The sequence below is a fragment of the Helobdella robusta genome, assembly GCF_000326865.2.
Source record: "Helobdella robusta unplaced genomic scaffold HELROscaffold_36, whole genome shotgun sequence".
Lineage (NCBI taxonomy): Eukaryota > Metazoa > Annelida > Clitellata > Rhynchobdellida > Glossiphoniidae > Helobdella > Helobdella robusta.
Genome location: NW_008704742.1, coordinates 946826 through 964366, shown reverse-complemented (window position 1 = coordinate 964366; position 17541 = coordinate 946826). Strand labels below are relative to the sequence as shown.

The following is a 17541-nucleotide window of genomic DNA, read 5'->3' as shown; positions in this document are numbered from 1 at the left end:
GCTGCCACTTTTGCTGTTGTTATTGAAAACCCAATTCCTAACCTGAACATAATCAGGCCAAGAACTTGATCTTTCAACTATTTCCGCATACTTCTCATCTACACACAGCCGGAATGACGTAGAAGGGTGGGTTTCATCAAGTTTTATTTTGTCATCTCTCCTCTTGAATACAGGGTAGCAAGACAAATTTTTAACATCAATTGACTCAAGGTGGTCAACAACAAAGGATGCACAAGTCTTTGAAACATTACCAATGTGATAAAATTTTTTTCCGATATACAACTTTACTAGCTGATATTTTATATTGCGTAGACCTATAAGGTTCAACAGTGGTCTTTGATATTGCATGACAACATGGACTTGTATTAGTTGATAGTAAAATGTTTCTTCTTTTCTTGTGTCTGACTGTTATAAAGTTTCCATCATCATTGTTACCTTCTTCAGCATGTCAGACAAATTTTTAGCGACTGATGTCTCAGCATCTGAATCTCCATCAGCGCATACATCACTGCACACGATACTGTTCACCTTTTTTTGGACATCACTCAGTATATTGCCATACTCTTCAAGAAATTCCAGAACGGCCGGACTATTTTGAATAACACTTTTTTGCAACCTCACCTGTTCAGCTGACAATTTCTCGAATCTATTGTCACAATTAGTAACTTTCCACAAGTCGTCAGCGAGAAAACAGGGAAATTTGTCTTCGACTTTAGTTTCAAAATATATATATATATATATATATATAATAACACGTGGAGCTTATGGAAATATTGTAAAATTTGGACGTTGATGGAAAAGACACGAGAGCAAGAGTGTTATCAAAATCCTCTATTGAAGCCAAAGAGCAGTCATGAAAGTTGGTAAAAAAAAAGGACTAGTTTCGTCAAAATAAAGAAACGTGTTAGGCAAGGTTGTGTATTATCTCCAGACCTGTAGAATTTCTATAGTGAGATCATCATGAGAAAAATAGATCTACCTAGAGTAGCTATCCGTTGGAGGCGTAGATATAAACAATGTATTAACAAAATTAAAACTGTTAGAGTGTTACTTTTTTTTGTGCTCATCTACGGCTCTGAGTCCTGGACAATTTAAAAAAAAATGTATAAAGGAAGAATGCTGCTGAGATTTGGTTGTTGAGAAGAGTTATGAAATGCCTCCAATGACGATGTGTTAAAACAGTCCGGTTATGAAAAATGGAAATTACTACAAATAATCCGATTTGGTTACATCATGCGGAAAAAAGAAAAATCTGACAGCTACTGGAAAGATTGCAGGGAGAAGAGATTGTTGCGGTTGCGCTAGCGTATGATTGCGCTGATGTAAGAAAACACCAAACCAGGAAGAGCAGTGCGCAGGAGTGAAAAGAAATGAATTGTATATTCGTTTGGACACGTGTTTCGTCCCTACCGGGAACTTATCAGCAGCTCGAATACTTATAAGAATCACATCACAGTTTTTTCTTATATAGCCCCACAAATTACTTCGTTAATGTGGTGTTTTTATTTATTTTGAGGATTGTCAGTTTTAATCGTTAGGATTTTCGATCCGGTAAGATCGTGGTAAACAACGAATTACATTCGTGAAGTCCTTGTGTCACTTGTATCACCACATTTCAGCTGGTAGAAAGTGTTAAAGATCGGATTTTGTGGATGTCGATGGTCGCCAATATCCTGATTGATAAGGCACGAGAAGGTTATGTACATAAATATATTTAAGTGTAAAACCCTTTGTTGATATAATAATTATTATATTACAATATAGAAATATATGTAAATTTGTTATTTTATTCTAATGTGATGCAAATATATGTAAATAAAAAAAAAAAATTCTATATATATATGATGCAATCATGTCCTGGTTATGACATTAAACTGACCCTCACTGCCTTGTGAGTGATGTTGCATCATCAAAGGCTAGGCCCACCGCTTATAACTGTGGTTGCGTAAGGAAGGGCGTCCTGCGTAAAAATTAGCCAAATAAATTACTTATGATGACAGAAGTGACAATGGTTTCATCATAGGTAGCCAAACGGCAACCCCCGATCTCGGGAAAAATGTCGTCTAAACGTGTGTTGTTGTTGTTGTTGTATATATATGATGTAATCAAAATATATGGATGTAAATAAAATGTATGTGTTCTTGACCAAACAAAGAACTAGTTTCATTTTTGATTATATCAAAAAAAAGTTATCCTACCATTTTGCTCACTTATAATATTTATTTAATTTTTTTTTTACATAAACTGGCCAGTATTTTCAAAAGATTAATAATATATGTAAATGAATTTTTTAATGTTTTGGCTTTAACAATTTTCTAGTTTACTGCTGCCACCTATCGATAATGATTGTACGTCCCTTTCAGCTGCAGTTTGTTGCCATTTTGCGAGTTATCTGTGTTTTGTGTCGTTTGACATTTTTGTTCTGTGTTTGTCTTTTAAGGTTATTTAAATGTTATTTAACGGTTTTTCTACATTTTAACTCATAGTTGCTGGTGATGCATAATTTAATGCACGTAGGTTTCGGGTTGCATACATGCAAAATGTGTTCTTAGCATTTTAGTAGATTTACAACAATATTTTACTCATCAGCCTCCGAAATGTCAAAAGTCAATAATACATTTTAGTTTGAGTTAGTGGCGGTCATGATTATTTTCATCTATATGTTTATACAAAGTTTTATCAGGGGTGCATTAAGATTTTTATTTTTCCCTACGACTGCACGTATGGCACAATGTCTTTCTGTTCAAGGATAAATATTTAGTTTAGGTTGCGTTGCGTATGTTATATTAAAAATTAAATGCTACCCGTTTGTCGCCTTACAGTTCTTATTCATTGTTACTGTGATGCGGTTAGCTATTGTTAATTTGATTGGATATTATAAATCTTATGACATAAAACAAGTTAGTTGAGTAAATTTGTAAATATCAATATGAAGAAGTTAATTAACGGCCTTGAACTATGCTGCCAATGAGTAGTTCTGTTGTATTTTATCCTGAGCAAACACCACATATTTCCAGCTTTATGATTATTTATTAAGATTAATAAATTTTTTAATTAAAATTTAATAACTTTCTGTAGACTTAATAGTCCTTAAATATAATTTGGCTAGAAATGCTGGTTTTTGATTTTTAGTTCAGTATTAAAATTTAAAATGCTTTTATAATCAGGTACGATGAACTCACAGTCACCTCTAACAGAACCAGATGCAGACACAATTAAAATGTTTGTAGGGCAAATACCTAGGTATATGGATGAAAATGACCTGCATAAAATATTTGATGAGTTTGGGCCAGTTCATCAACTTAACATTTTGCGTGATAAACCAACAGGACAAAGCAAAGGTTTTTTGAAATTTCAAACTATCATTTTTCATGTTTAATTGCTGTCACCCGTTATCAGTTTTTCAAGATCTTTTAACACATTTGCAATAACATTGTTTATCTCTATTTTTGTACAAGATTACTTTTTATACTGACAGGTTGTTGTTTTGTAACGTTTTATACAAGAAGAGCAGCTTTGGAAGCTCAGAATGTTTTGCATAATGTCAAAACTTTGCCTGGAGTATGTAACTCTTCCACTCTTTTATCAAAATTTTTAATTTTCTAGTGACTTGTTTTTATTAAGACATGAAGTTAAAGGTCATATAAAAATATTTCCTGGTTTTTATTTTAGTAAGTTGTTATCATTCAAACAGACGATTAAATGAGTAATCAAGTGTCAGCAGGAACTGAAGCAAATTAATTCAATTGTTTATGTTTGAACATAATGACAGGATAGAAAATGAATATGTTGCAACTGTTAAGAAGAACTAACTGTGTCAATCAAATGTTGAGTCTAAAAAATAATTGGTAAAAAAAACTAAAAACTAAAATATTTTAGCATTTTTACTGCTGAGAGTTAATTAATAATATCAATTAACTCATAAAATAAAATTGCAATTAGAGAATGTGAAATTTTCAAGGTTCATTAATATTAGTTTTATAACCTTATGGTGAAAATTTGAATAAATTCTGATGTTCAGATTAAAAATTTTTTCAAGTTAAAGTCTTTATAAAACTGTTGAGAACAGGTTTTGTGAATAAAAATTCAAATAATCATCTAGGAAATGTGAAATTTCCAGTTATTGTTATTGTTATTATTATTATTGATTAACTCTATTGGCATTTTTCAGAGGATTCAATGTTGTTGGAAAATTGTTCCATGTTTTAGCAGAGCAACCTGCAGTTTCATTTAATGAGTATATGTGCAAATGTAAATAAATTCTAAAGTTCTGAAGCGATCACATGGCAACCTGTAATCAGACGTAGGACAGCATTCTGGGAGCATTGAAGACGTGAGAAACTTGAGTCTGATGTCAGTGATGCCAAGCAGGACAGGCATACTCGATTGTTGAACGACCAATGGTTTTGTAGGTCTGTAAAAGAGTTTCCTTGTCCTGGTCATAGGTTGTACCACTTAGTGCCTTTAAAATATTATTTCTTATTGAGGCCTTGGATGCTGTTTCTTTATGGTGTTGTGAGAAGGACAGCATCGTGTCTAACGTGAGGCCTAATATTTTTGGATTATGTTCGAGTGGTAATGAATTGTTATTTATTTTTATTGCTGGATGATGGTGATACTGTGAAGTGTGTGTGGTGAAGAGGGTGACTGGACTTGGAGGTGGAAATCTCCAAGTTTCTGCTGTTGAAGAAGTCGTAAACCTTCGGAAGGAAACAATTGAGCCGAAGTGTTAAATCATCTGCATTCGGACCTGTAGTATAGATTGAAAAATCGTCTGCATAAGAGATAACTTTGACGTCTGTAGGAGGGTTTAGTATTTTGGAGACGTAGTAGTTAAACAGAGTTGGTGACAATACAGAACCTTGAGGCACTCCTGAGCGGATGGTGCGTTGTTTTGAAAATTGTCGACGGAACTCTGTTGATGCAGATAGTTTGACAACCAGCGGACTATTGACCGTGGAAGCGATGCTGACATGAGGTCGGAGATTAGGATGCGATAGTTAACGGTATCGAAGGCCTTTGTGAGGTCCAATGCTGTTAAGATTTTTCGGTGAGCTGGTCTCTTTTGATTTAGGCCGTTTGCGATATCGGTGACCATCGTGGTGAGAGCTGTTGTAGAATGAAGTGGGCGAAAACCATGCTGATGGCTAGCTAAGGTTAGGTGATTTGAGATGATCGGCAGAAGGCATTTTTCAAATACTTTAACTGCCGGACAAAGAGATATAGGACGGTATGATTTCGCGTCTTTAACTGGTTTGCCGGGTTTTAGTAAGGGAATGATTTTTGATTTCTTGTAAATTTCAGGAATCCTACAGGTTCGTAGGGATTCGTTAAAAATATTTGTTAGGAAGGAAATTCCCTTTGGGTTGAGGTGTTTTAGGTGAATACTGCCTTCCCGCGGTGGAGCCGATTGCACCGTCAAATCAGTCGATCCAACAAACAGTTGCAACAAACCCTCCCCACCTGGATGCTCTAAGTGACTGAATTTTTAGTTAAACAAACCGTTTTCAGTTGTTATTACCATTACAATTGAGAATTTTTTTCAGCATAAATTGAACTTCAGGATTTATTTTCACCATATATTCATAGAACTTTTGAAATTTTCACATTAACTAGATGGTTATTTTATGAGTTACTTGATATTTACTGATCAATGTTAAAGTTCTTGGCTGTGAAAATCCTTGGCTAACTTCCCACTCTTGAAAATTTGATGGATTTTAGAAATAGTTAGGAAGTCGTAAGTCAAGTAAAAAATGTATCTTTAGAAGTCAACAATACTAAAAACATTGTGGATGAAGATCAAGAAAAAGGACGGCAGAGGAACTACGTTGCCATTTACAGGATTCCAGAAAATAATGATTTCAAGGTCTCAAACAAAAATGATTTACTTAATATATTAAAAGATATATTCGCAAATAAAATCTGATGAAAACAACTTGTCGCCATCTGTTTCTGTTTTTTGCAATCTTTCCTAGTGTGTGATTTTATTTCTTATTCTTCCATTCTAATGGCAGACTTTAATTATCATATTGATTGGAAAACAAGTATAAGAGAAAAAATATGTCTTAATTTCATCAATGGATTACTTACTACAAACAGTAAACAATATTCTCGATTCAATTATTATTTTTATTATTATCATCATCATCATTAATTCTCCCTCAATTAATTCTCTGAGGTGTTAACAACATACACACAGTGCAGGTTAATGTGTATGATAGGCGGGGATTTTGTTGCATTCGAATCCACTCACTGCATAAGCAGGGCCAAGTGCTTTAACCATTGCACTATTTCTTTGCCCACACCCACTGACTTTCTTCGAAAGTGTTAATTCAGGGAACATTTATCCACTAGCGACCATCAAACAAGCAGGACCAAGTGCTTTAACCATTACACTATCTCTTTGCCCACGCCAACTGACTTTTTTAGAAAGGGTTAAAGTCAGGAAACATTTATCCACTAGAGATTATCTAATAATACGGTTCAAAACAAATTTGAACAGAACAAAAAAAGAGAAGTCAAGAGACAAAAATACAATTTTTTTCAGCAGGCTATTACAAAGTGTGGTAAAAAATTAAAACTTGTTCATTTACTTATTCAAACTCAGTTCTGAACATTTTTTGGAGGATAATAAACACTGAATATTTTTTTAGGATAAATTTTTTTTGGAGAATAAACTTTTCTCAGATGAAAAACATTTCTTGGAAGATAAAAAAGAGCTAAACACAAAACTTTTAAAAATTTAGATTTTTCAAAGAGCATTTGATATTACAAATCAAAGATAATAAATCACAAGCCTAACAACTACTTGAAAACTATCTCTGTATCGTAGTCCAGGAAGTTCAGACTTAAATAATGATTCTTTAATGCAGCTGCTGGATGAATTTTTGGAGCTTCCTGGTTTACATATCTTCCTTGGAGATTTGAATTTTCCAGAGATTGATTGGAACATTTTTTGCTCAGGTGGACTCCCATCAAGGATTGATAACAGGTTTGTGGATTTTCTTAATGATCATTATCTGATGCAACACGTCAATGAACCCACAAGAGCTCGCAGTTCGCAGCAGCCTCATATTCTAGATCTGGTGGTTTCTGATATTGACATCGTCAGGAATATTATTTACATGGCTCCTCTGGGTAGCAGTGATCATAACACTCTCTCTATTGAACTGTTTATATCAGGCAGGAAGACAATTACAGTTAATAAAAAATTCTGTTATGATATTGGTGATTATGCCAAAATGAGATATGATCTTGACAATGCTGTGCATGATCTGTTAAATTCCTGTTCAGAGTCTTCTGTGGAACAGCTATGGATTGCTTTGAAAGAACTGCTTTTGAAACTAACTAAAAAATATGTTCCTTTGAGAAAAACAGGTAGGGGACGTACATTTAAAATGAATCCAGAGTTGCTTAGATTAATAAAATTGAAACATGTTTATTGGAAGCAAACCTACAAATATGGTATAAATTCGTTGGTTTTGTTCAGATCAACAAGAGATAAAGTGAGAAGGTTATCTAAACAGCTGCATATTCAAAGATTGGATGAGATTGCCAGAGATTTTAATACAAATCCAAAATTATTCTGGAAACGAGTAAACAGTGTTAGTCATATTAAGGATAAAGTTGGTTCCTTAATCTATGATGGCAGACATGTTTCTGATGATAAGGATAGGGCTGAGATTTTTTCGGAGTATTTTTCATCTGTGTTTGCTGATGATTTGCCGTTTACAGATGATGTTGAATTTAATATTCCTTGGATTTCAGATAATGGTATGTCGGAATTGATCATCGATAATAAAACGGTTCTTAAGAAACTCGGGGACATTAACCGAAATAAATCATCTGGCCCGGATGGAGTTCATCCTAGAATTTTGTATGAAACTAGGTTTGAATTGTCTGGAGTCTTGAGTGTGCTTTATAATTTATCCTTGGTGAATGGTGTTATTCCTAATGATTGGAGATCATCTTTTGTGGTACCTATACACAAAAAAGGAAATAAAAGTCTGCCTTCCAATTACCGGCCTATTGCATTGACTCCGATTTGTTGTAAGCTAATGGAGTCAATTATTGCGACCATTTAAAAGATTATTTTATAAAGAATAATTTATTCACAAGCCGACAATACGGGTTTTTGCCATTTCGATCAATCACACTGCAGCTTTTGAAATTTATAGATGAGATAACTGCTTCAGCGGAACTTGGTAAAAGCATAGATGTCATATATACTGATTTGGAGAAGGCCTTTGACACAATTTCTCATTCCAGATTATTGTTTAAATTACGGAAATATAAAGTCCATGATAACTTAGTAAGATGGATTGAAGGTTACCTCAATGAAAGATCATTCCGTGTTGGTGTAAATGGTCATATGTCTAGTGCTAAACCTATCACAAGTGGAGTTCCTCAGGGAGGAGTGCTCAGTCCTCTTTTGTTTGTGATCTATATCAACGACATATACTCAGTTTATAGCGATATTTTTTTATATGCCGATGATGCAAAGATATATGGTACGTTATCTGAACTGCCTGATGGTGCAGTGTTGCAAAGTTCCTTAAACAATATTATGTTATGGTTTCGGAAATGGAGTCTTAAAGTCAACGTTAGTAAATGTAGCTTGTTGTCAATTGGTAAATGTTTTTCAATGAACTATGAAATTGTTGATTCGAATGATGTTGCTCATATCTTACCAAGAGTAAAGAGTATGCATGATCTAGGCGTGATCGTAGATAGTCAACTTACTTTTAAAGAGCATGTTATGACGCAGATAAAAAAATCAAACCGTATGTTGGGAATTTTATTCAGAAATTTCAAGGACCTGTCGGATGATGCGTTCGTTTGTCTCTATAAATCTTTGGTCAGATCACGTTTGGAATATGCTGTGCAAGTCTGGTGCCCATATAGAAAAGGTTTATCTGGTGAATTGGAAAAGGTCCAAAGAAGAGCTACCAGAATTCCAAAGTCATGTAAAGGTTTAGATTATAAATCTAGATTGATAAAATTAGATCTGCCATCTTTGGAATATAGACGAATCAGGGGCGACTTAATTTTAACTTATCAAATTCTCCATAATTATGTGGATCCTTCAATTTCCCCATTGTTAGATCGTCGTGCGGACAATGGCACCAGAGGTCATCATCTCAGTTTACAGACTCGTCTTGCAAGGAAAGATTGCAGAAAATATTTTTTTTCTAATCGAGTCGTGAATCCTTGGAATGCACTGCCCGTTGACGTTGTAGATGCTCCATCTATGAAGACATTTAAAATTAAACTAGATGACTTTTACGGTGATAAAAAATTTGTGTCAGCTTGATTAAGTATTAAATAATTGCTTAAATTTTAATTTCGTGTTTGGTCGTTTGGTGTAGACATTGAACAATAATTTATACGACTTTAATTGTTTCACATCCTTTATTTTTGAAAACGTTCTTTTATTTTGTCATTGTTTTTAGTTGGGGCAAAGGGCTCTGCCCAGGCCTTTTTGATAATAATAATAATAAGAAAACTACAAAAACAGAGTAAAAGGAGTCATCACATATGGCAATACAAATTTTTGGAAGAACTATCAAAAATATAAAATCAGATAGTAAATAAACATAAAAAAAAATGAAAACAACATTTCAGTTCAAGATAATGAAGAAATCACAAAGCGGTTGAACAATATTTTGGTTAAGTATATATTTGTTCAAGAAATTGAACATACTGGTAATTTCAGCTAGAATTGCGTGATGGCTCAATGGTTAAAGGCCCCTGGTCTTGCTGCTGCAGTGACTGGGTTCGAAAACAAAGAAATCCCCGCCTATCATATGCAAAGGGTATGATGCGTGGTTTTCACGTGTATTCATATCCGCTATGTAGGTTTGTCGTTCAAACTTCTAAAGCAAGCACAAAAGATACCTTTAATTAGCTATGATAAATGAACTAAAACATTTTGAACAAAGCAAGAGTCCTGGAATCGATATATTACACCCCTAAGGAAATTAGACAGGAAATTTTGAATATTTTAACAACCATCTACATTAAATTTTAAACCTCAGGAAAAAGTCCAACCGACTGGATAGGTGCTATAATCATGATATTGTTCAATAAATAGATTGAAGGGAATCAGGAAACTATAGAACAGTTGATCTGAGAAGGATTGCAATGTGCTAGAAAAAATTCGTACAAAGCAAATTTTAGACCGTTTCTCGAAAAACAGTATAATCGGTAGTCAATACGTTTTTGTAAATAGGAGGTCATGTCTTACCAACTAGCTACAATTTTTTAGATGTTTTATTACCACTTAGACATGTGCAGAACAGTGGACAACATATATCTGGGTTTTGCCAAACAAAAAACACAGGAATACACAGGGTTAACACAAAGAAGGGGTCTCGTGGCCGAGTGGTTAGCGTGTCCGTCTACCACTCCCACGACCCGGGTTCGAATTCTGCAGTTTCTACAGATTCATCCGGGTAGCCGACCCCCGGTCAACCCAGCCGTCCATCCTTTCGAGGTTGGTAAATGGGTAGACGACTTAAGTTGTCGCATGTTGGCTGGCGAGATGGCTTGGTGGTTCAAATGCTCACTGAGTCAAACATCTCAATGGCTATCATATACTCAGCGTATATGGTGCTTGCGCGTGCACATAAATACATGTGTACATCGTGTGAAAAGGATAAACAGCCTTTGTGGCAAAAAGATGGCTGCTTCAAATCAAAAGATGAAGAAAAGAAGAACATAATAAAAGATATATAGATAACATGATATATCTGTAACATTGTAAGTGGTTCTGCGTATGTCAGAGCTGCAATAATAAAGACTAATAAAAAAAAGGCAAAAAGCTGGCATTGAAGGAAACTTATTCATACTAAGTTAATGTCTCAAGTGATGTACCTATAAGTTCGGTTTTGGGGCCTTTATTGCTTATTATCTTATAAACGAAATCAATGTTGGAATTTCATCTAAAATAATCAAGTTTGCAGATGATACTACTAAGCTTTGTGCGGTTGTGGATAATGATGAGGGGCTAAATGAACTACAAAAAGACCCAGGAAAAACTTTACCAATGAGCAGATGACATTCAATGGAGACAAATGCTCAGTGGTGCATATGGGGAGGAAAAACAAAGTTTGGTGATGAACCTCTTGAAGGGCTTGTACATTAAAGCAGAAACCCATTTTTACAATGTGTTAAAGCAGCAAAAATAGCAAATGAAACCTGATAAAAAGGACGTTTGTCAGCGTGTCAAATCAATAATGTTTAATTAATTTGTGCTAGAATCCAGTGAGACTTAAACTAGAATATTGGTTACATTTTTCTAGTTCTTATTGGCAAAAAGACAAACTCGTTAGAAAAGGTTCAACGTATAAGCGGTCACTGATATAAACTTAGGTGGGATCATTGAAGAGTCGTTTTTTCAGCTCAAGAGTGATAGAATGCTAGGATAAACTGGATTGGCTGTAACAGCTACTACAGCTCAGGCATTTAAGCCTAGCTTAGATAGTTTATAATTCTTAGAAAAGTCAGTATGGTTTTTACACAGAATATTCTGCTGAACTACTTTGAATATTTTTTCAGGTTTTTGTTGTTATTATATATTTTTACTTGTTATTCAAGATTGCTAACTATTTTTTAAAAGATGCAGCATCCAATACAAATGAAACCAGCAGATAGTGAAAAACGAGGTATATTATAATTTATTTAGATTTTTTAATATGATGTATTTTATCAAGTATTCGAACCCAAGGTTTACAAAATAGGATTCGATTGATTACAATTAATTAACTGCAATGTTAAGTTGTTTGTTTAATCAAGTTATTGTTAAGGATACTGAAGCCTTTAATTGTGTTACTTTGTTTATTGACTGCAGTCGGACCTCGGTTTCAGGAAAAAAATTCGTTATATAAAAATTTTGTTATATAGAATTTGTTCAAGAAAAAATACTGTATTGCTTAAAAGTTGTTTATACGCTATATATTTATGAAAAACAATATCCTAATCATTTATTTTGATAACAAAAGTAATAATATGCTACAGATGTGAAAGCGAAATAAGAACTAGTAGTTAGAAATTGCGTGAAGCGCTTGCTAATTTATTAGAAGGCATAGGTAATTAAAACGGTTATAAAAGTCACGTGACACGGCATCAGTAGCTATATAAACAACGCCAAAAGCAAGATTAGAGAGAGAGAGAGACGGAGACACAACACGAGGAGTACAGGTAAGAAGAAGACGGAACGGCAGTTGACGTAGAAGTCGTAAATGTGATTTACGTAGTTATTTGGATTAATTTATTGTTTCTATTACTGCTGGTATTAAATAAACGTTCAATTTAGTTTGTGTTTAAAGTAGTTGTGTTAATCTATCGGAAATCTTGAACCTACGGTTAAACGAACTCTTGATTATCGTTGGAAGCTACAACCTGGTGTTGGAGATATAGCGAGTATTCAAGCTATAACATCGGTGTTGGTAGTTACGAGGTCGAAGAAGTTACAACACTGATGTTAGAAGTGGGATCTTCAGGAGATTACACACTGGTGACAGAGGTAAGATTTTGATAGCTGGAAACTCACTGCAGTAAAGAATACCAGGGCTAAAAAACTCGATGTTATTAGTCCGACAAGAGAAGCTTAACTACTGACGAATAGTTGTATTCCGTGATTTACCCGTCGATTAGTTATTGTGCTGTATTCTAACGATTTTATCGATTGAATAAATGGGTGATTGATCATAGCAATACACACAAGTGATTGCCAGCACTGTTTTCTTTTTGATAAAATTCATCCGAAATAAGTCTGTCCAGGAGGAGTCAAGAATCCACGTAGAGAGAAATAACCATACTCTACAAGTTCAAGGGGTCGGTTATAACAAATACATGGAATAATTTTAAAAAATAACTTTTTTTAAAGTGAAATTTGTTATTTGTTCCGTGCAACGATGATTCCAATTCCATTTTAATTAATTTAGGTAGAACTTGCAAAAATTACAAGAATACTAGAACACAAAACAATAAAAAGGGTTCTAAGATATTAAAGGAGTAAAACAACACATCTACTATCAATTCATAAAATGATTGCTCGTCGGATATTTTTTTCAACTTTTATAAATTTTGTTTGTTATAGAAAAATTATTTTCGTTCTATAAAAATAGTTTTATATGTAAAATTCTAATGGACATAAGAAAAATTCGTTACATAGAGATTTTTTTTAATAGAAGTTCGCTATAAGGAGGTCCTACTGTATTTATAAAATTTGAGTTTAATAACGTAATCAACACTTGCAGATAGATACAAGTAAGTAAATTGTAGATTTAATTACATAACATGACAATTACATAACAATTGCCCAATGGACATATGAAACTTTAATCGAAAAAGTTTTTTTCTGTGTAGTTGTTTAATGAACGGATAAGTAGATGAAGCTTTAATACTAAAAGTTTCTTCTTTACTGTTTCTTAATGTATTGCTAAAAGCAATTTTGCAGCAAATACGCCTTCGTAGCTGTTAACGGTTCACAAACTTTGTTCATTCATAGTCAATACTCTTGTGGGTTCTTAGAATATGATAGTTTATCGCTTTTATTATTATTTCTTGACATTGGAGCACAGGCAGGTGGTCAAAATCGGATTTCTGTTAATTGGATATTAACCTATATAACCTTTCCATCAATAATTGATAAACTATCTCAGATTTAGAATTTACTGACCTAATGTTCAATAATCCTAGTTTTACTTTTTTTTAACATATTACATTTGCAATTTAAATTACACCCAGAATATTTACAACAACTACATTTTATGTTGGATTTTTTGAAAGTATTATTCTCCAATTTCCCAGCGCCACCTCACACGATCCACTTATACTCATGGCCGAGGATAAGTCCATGGGAAAAGAATATATATTTAACATTAGGTTTATGCAGTGTTTCTGTCGCAGTATATGCTATATGATAAAAGAAATGAAACGAAAATGGCCATAAAACATTAAACTATAATTTTTATTATAATTATAATAAACCAACATGTAATTTTTGGTTAGGTGGAAATCTATTGATACTAATCATAAGCATTCAATTTTTTTACATCTTACAGTTTTTTTTATCAAACATGTTCTTTCCTCTATTTGTTTGAAACATTTTATTATTTTTGACCTTATTCTCACTAAAAAATAAATATGTAATTTTTTCATTTTTTGGTCGAACACTTAAAAAATTTTCTCTTAGGTACCTAAGGGTACTGAAAAGTAGTTGCCATTCAAGATTTACAACTATTCACGTCTGATTTCTTTTAATTTCTGTAACATTTTTTTCAAAAATAAGTTTTAAGGAAATAAAGTTTTCAATCGATGAAATTCACGAGTGATGAATATTTTAGCATAATGAAAGTAATGTTAATCATTTCATTTTTTTAAAACTTAGTTGAAGAGAGAAAGTTGTTTGTGGGCATGCTTTCAAAAAAGTGCACCGAAAATGATGTTAGATTGCTGTTTGCTCCGTTTGGAACTATAGAAGAATGCACTGTATTAAGGGAACAGAATGGCCAAAGTAGAGGTACCAGTATTTAATGAAATTGTTTTATAATGTTTATAATTTTTTGCTTAATTTGGTAAAATATATTCAAAAAACAAACTTTCAGTGGTTTTATAATATATTTATATAGTTTTTCTCAATCTTTATTTGGGTGTTTAATTTCAAGTTTTTAAAGGTTTTACTGGTTTCTAAACTATTTTAAATGTTTTAACCTTTAAAAATTAAATACAAAATCCTTCATTTTGCTGTTTTAAATTACATACTGCAAATTAATTGCTATTGTTTGATGATAACTTGAAGCCTGCTATGACACTTGGACTTGTGCAAAGTATTATTTATTTTTAAATTATGGAACTTTAAAAAAGTAAATTTTATTATTCGGTTAAAACTTATTAAAAAAAAGTCTGCTACAGCATAAAATTGATGTAACGAGACTGACAGAAACATGGCGCAGTTCGTCAGACAGTTATGTCAACTTACCGAAATTAGATTATCGCAGACCGTTGTTTTTTGTGTTTGTTTGAAGATGGGTGCTCTAAAAGAAACATGGTTTTGAATATATACGTAAGCAAATTTCAACAGCCAATTCGTTGTTTGTTACAACTGCTTTACATCAATCTTGCTAAAAGCGACAGTCTTTTAAAGAAATGCTGTAGGGGTTAGTTTTGAAAAATTTTCCTTTCCTGATGATGGCGATTTTGACCTTTATCTGGTAAATGTGAATAAACAAATAACAAACAGATGGACGTTATCTTTACTGCATTTAATATCGTTAGACTGGTAATGTAGCTCTAGACATGTGACAACTTTATACAGGTGCCAAGCTGCCAACATCAGCTCGGGAACACTCAGAAAATTTTCAGATTATGATTGATAACATGTATGCTGCTGTTCAGAAAAATAAAGCAAAATCATTAAATGACTAGGCTGCTTTTTTCAGTTTGTTAGTAGCTTCACAGCTGGCTAAGCCAATGGTAGATGTCAGCAATTTTGAAGACCTGAGATATTACGTTTGGCAGATATATTAGTCCCAATTAGAAAACTTGATTGTAAAATCTATCCCATGACTTCTTGATTTGATGCAGAATGCGTTTTGACTTGGCAAAGACGCTGGCGATTAGAAAGAAAGTTTTTTTTTTTTACAATGAAGCATATGATAGAATTACCTCTGGAAGTATAGGAACGTTGTTCGCGCCAGTTTATGTTGTTTTATAGAGTGAATGAATTGATGACTTAAAATGTTGGAAAACGTTGCTGATAGATAAAGAACAGATATTGACAAAATCTGACTAGAGGCTGCAGTGTAAAGTATGCTACTGAGTCCCAGAAAGATAGACTGAAGATGGAGTTGACAGTTGGAGTTTGGAATGTCAGGTCATTGTGGTAGACAGGGGCTTACGCGTTGATGAAGAAAGAACTTGAACGATTCAGATAAGATGTGGTTCATATGGGGTAGGTCCAATGGACAGGAGGTGGAGAAATGGAAGGTGGGAAGATATTATGGTTTGGAACAGAGAGGGAGCACGTCTATGGAGTTGGAATGGTTATTGGCAAAAAAGCACTGTTGGAGTACAATCCAGTGAATGAAAGAATGATGTATGCGAGGTTTAAGGGATACCCGAGAGACATTGATGTGGTAGTGGTCTATGCTCCAACAATGGATCACTCGGATGCAGAAATCGAGGCATTCTACGATCAACTGGAGCAAACATTGAATGTACTGCCAAAGAAAGATGTTAAGATAATCACCGGAGATTGGAACGCAAAGATCGGAAGAGACAATATTGGTTTTGAAGAAGTCATGGGAAAATACGGTATAGGAAACAGAAATAATAGAGGAGAAAGACTGCTGGAATTTGCAAAGGACCAAAAAATGTATATAACAAATACAAAAACACAAAATACAAAAAAATGGACACGGGAATCACCAGATGGAAAAACAACGAACATGATAGATTTGATTTTGATAGAACAGAAATGGATGAAATTTGTTACTCAGTGCCGTGCTTTTCCAAGTGCAGAGATTGGATCAGATCATCGTCTAGTGTTATGCAACGTCAAGATGAAAATAACGAAGAGACTAAAGTCAGGCGAAAATATCAAAAGAGTGAAATATAGCACAGAAATGATAAAAGAGAAGTTGAAAGACATCAGAAATGTAATAGAAAACAAATTGGATACAAAAACAAAGTACGATATGAAAACAAGAGTCAGTAACTTGGAGAAAGTGCTTAAGACTGCAGCCGAAAAATGCGAAGTAGGGAAAAACATAATAAAACCCTGGATAAGTGATGAAACTTGGAAACTCGTAGAGGAAAGAAGACAGCTGAAAGCGACAAAAAAACAAAACAATGAAAATGAGATGAAATATAAACAACTGTGTTGCAAATAAAGAAAAGTGCCAGAGCAGATAAAAGAAGATGGATATACGATAGATGCGAAAGGGTAGAAGCACTAGTTGGACAAAACAGAACAAGAGAGGCGTATCAGCTAGTCAGACAGTTAAAAGGAAAACTGAAGAATACGTCAAGGATTATTAAAGACAAGGATGGAAATGTTCTAACTGAAGGCCAACAAATCAAAGATAGATGGTCGGAATATATCAAGGACCTGTTCACAGATAAAAACACGTATACAAAGGAGGTGTTACAGGCTTTAAAAGAAAGAAAAGTAGTCAATGAGGAAGAAACGGAAATAACATTAGAGGAACTAATAAAAGCAATGAAGAAAATGAGGAACAACAAGAGCACAGGGAGAGACGGAATTCCCATAGAGCTGATCAAAGCGGGAGGACCAATTGTATGTAATGAGATTCACAAAATCTGCCAAGAAATCTGGGACAGTGGAAAATGGCCAGAAGATTGGTGTAAATCAATCTTGATCATGTTGCCAAAAAAAGGAGACCTGAAAGACTGCAACAACTACAGATCAATAGCACTGATCCCTCATATGTGCAAGATCATGCTGACGATCTTGAAAGAACGATTGGAGAAAGACATAGAGCAGCATTTAGGAGAGGAGCAGGCAGGTTTCTG

The 17541-nt window shown here is 33.9% G+C and overlaps 2 protein-coding genes across 2 annotated transcripts; both read left to right on the top strand.

The window, feature by feature from the left end:
* Nucleotides 1-3172: 3172 nt before the first annotated feature.
* Nucleotides 3173-3606, top strand: HELRODRAFT_83313 (hypothetical protein; the record flags this gene model as incomplete). The annotated part of the gene is made up of 2 exons (XM_009023428.1): nucleotides 3173-3341; nucleotides 3479-3606. The coding sequence occupies 2 exons, from the start codon at nucleotides 3173-3175 to the stop codon at nucleotides 3604-3606; spliced, it is 297 nt and encodes a 98-aa protein (XP_009021676.1).
* A 12356-nt stretch (nucleotides 3607-15962) lies between these two features.
* HELRODRAFT_123324 (hypothetical protein) lies at nucleotides 15963-16577 on the top strand (the record flags this gene model as incomplete). Its single annotated transcript, XM_009023427.1, has 1 exon — nucleotides 15963-16577. A coding segment is annotated over one exon (615 nt), but the record flags the coding sequence as incomplete, so codon positions are not given.
* Nucleotides 16578-17541: the final 964 nt, after the last annotated feature.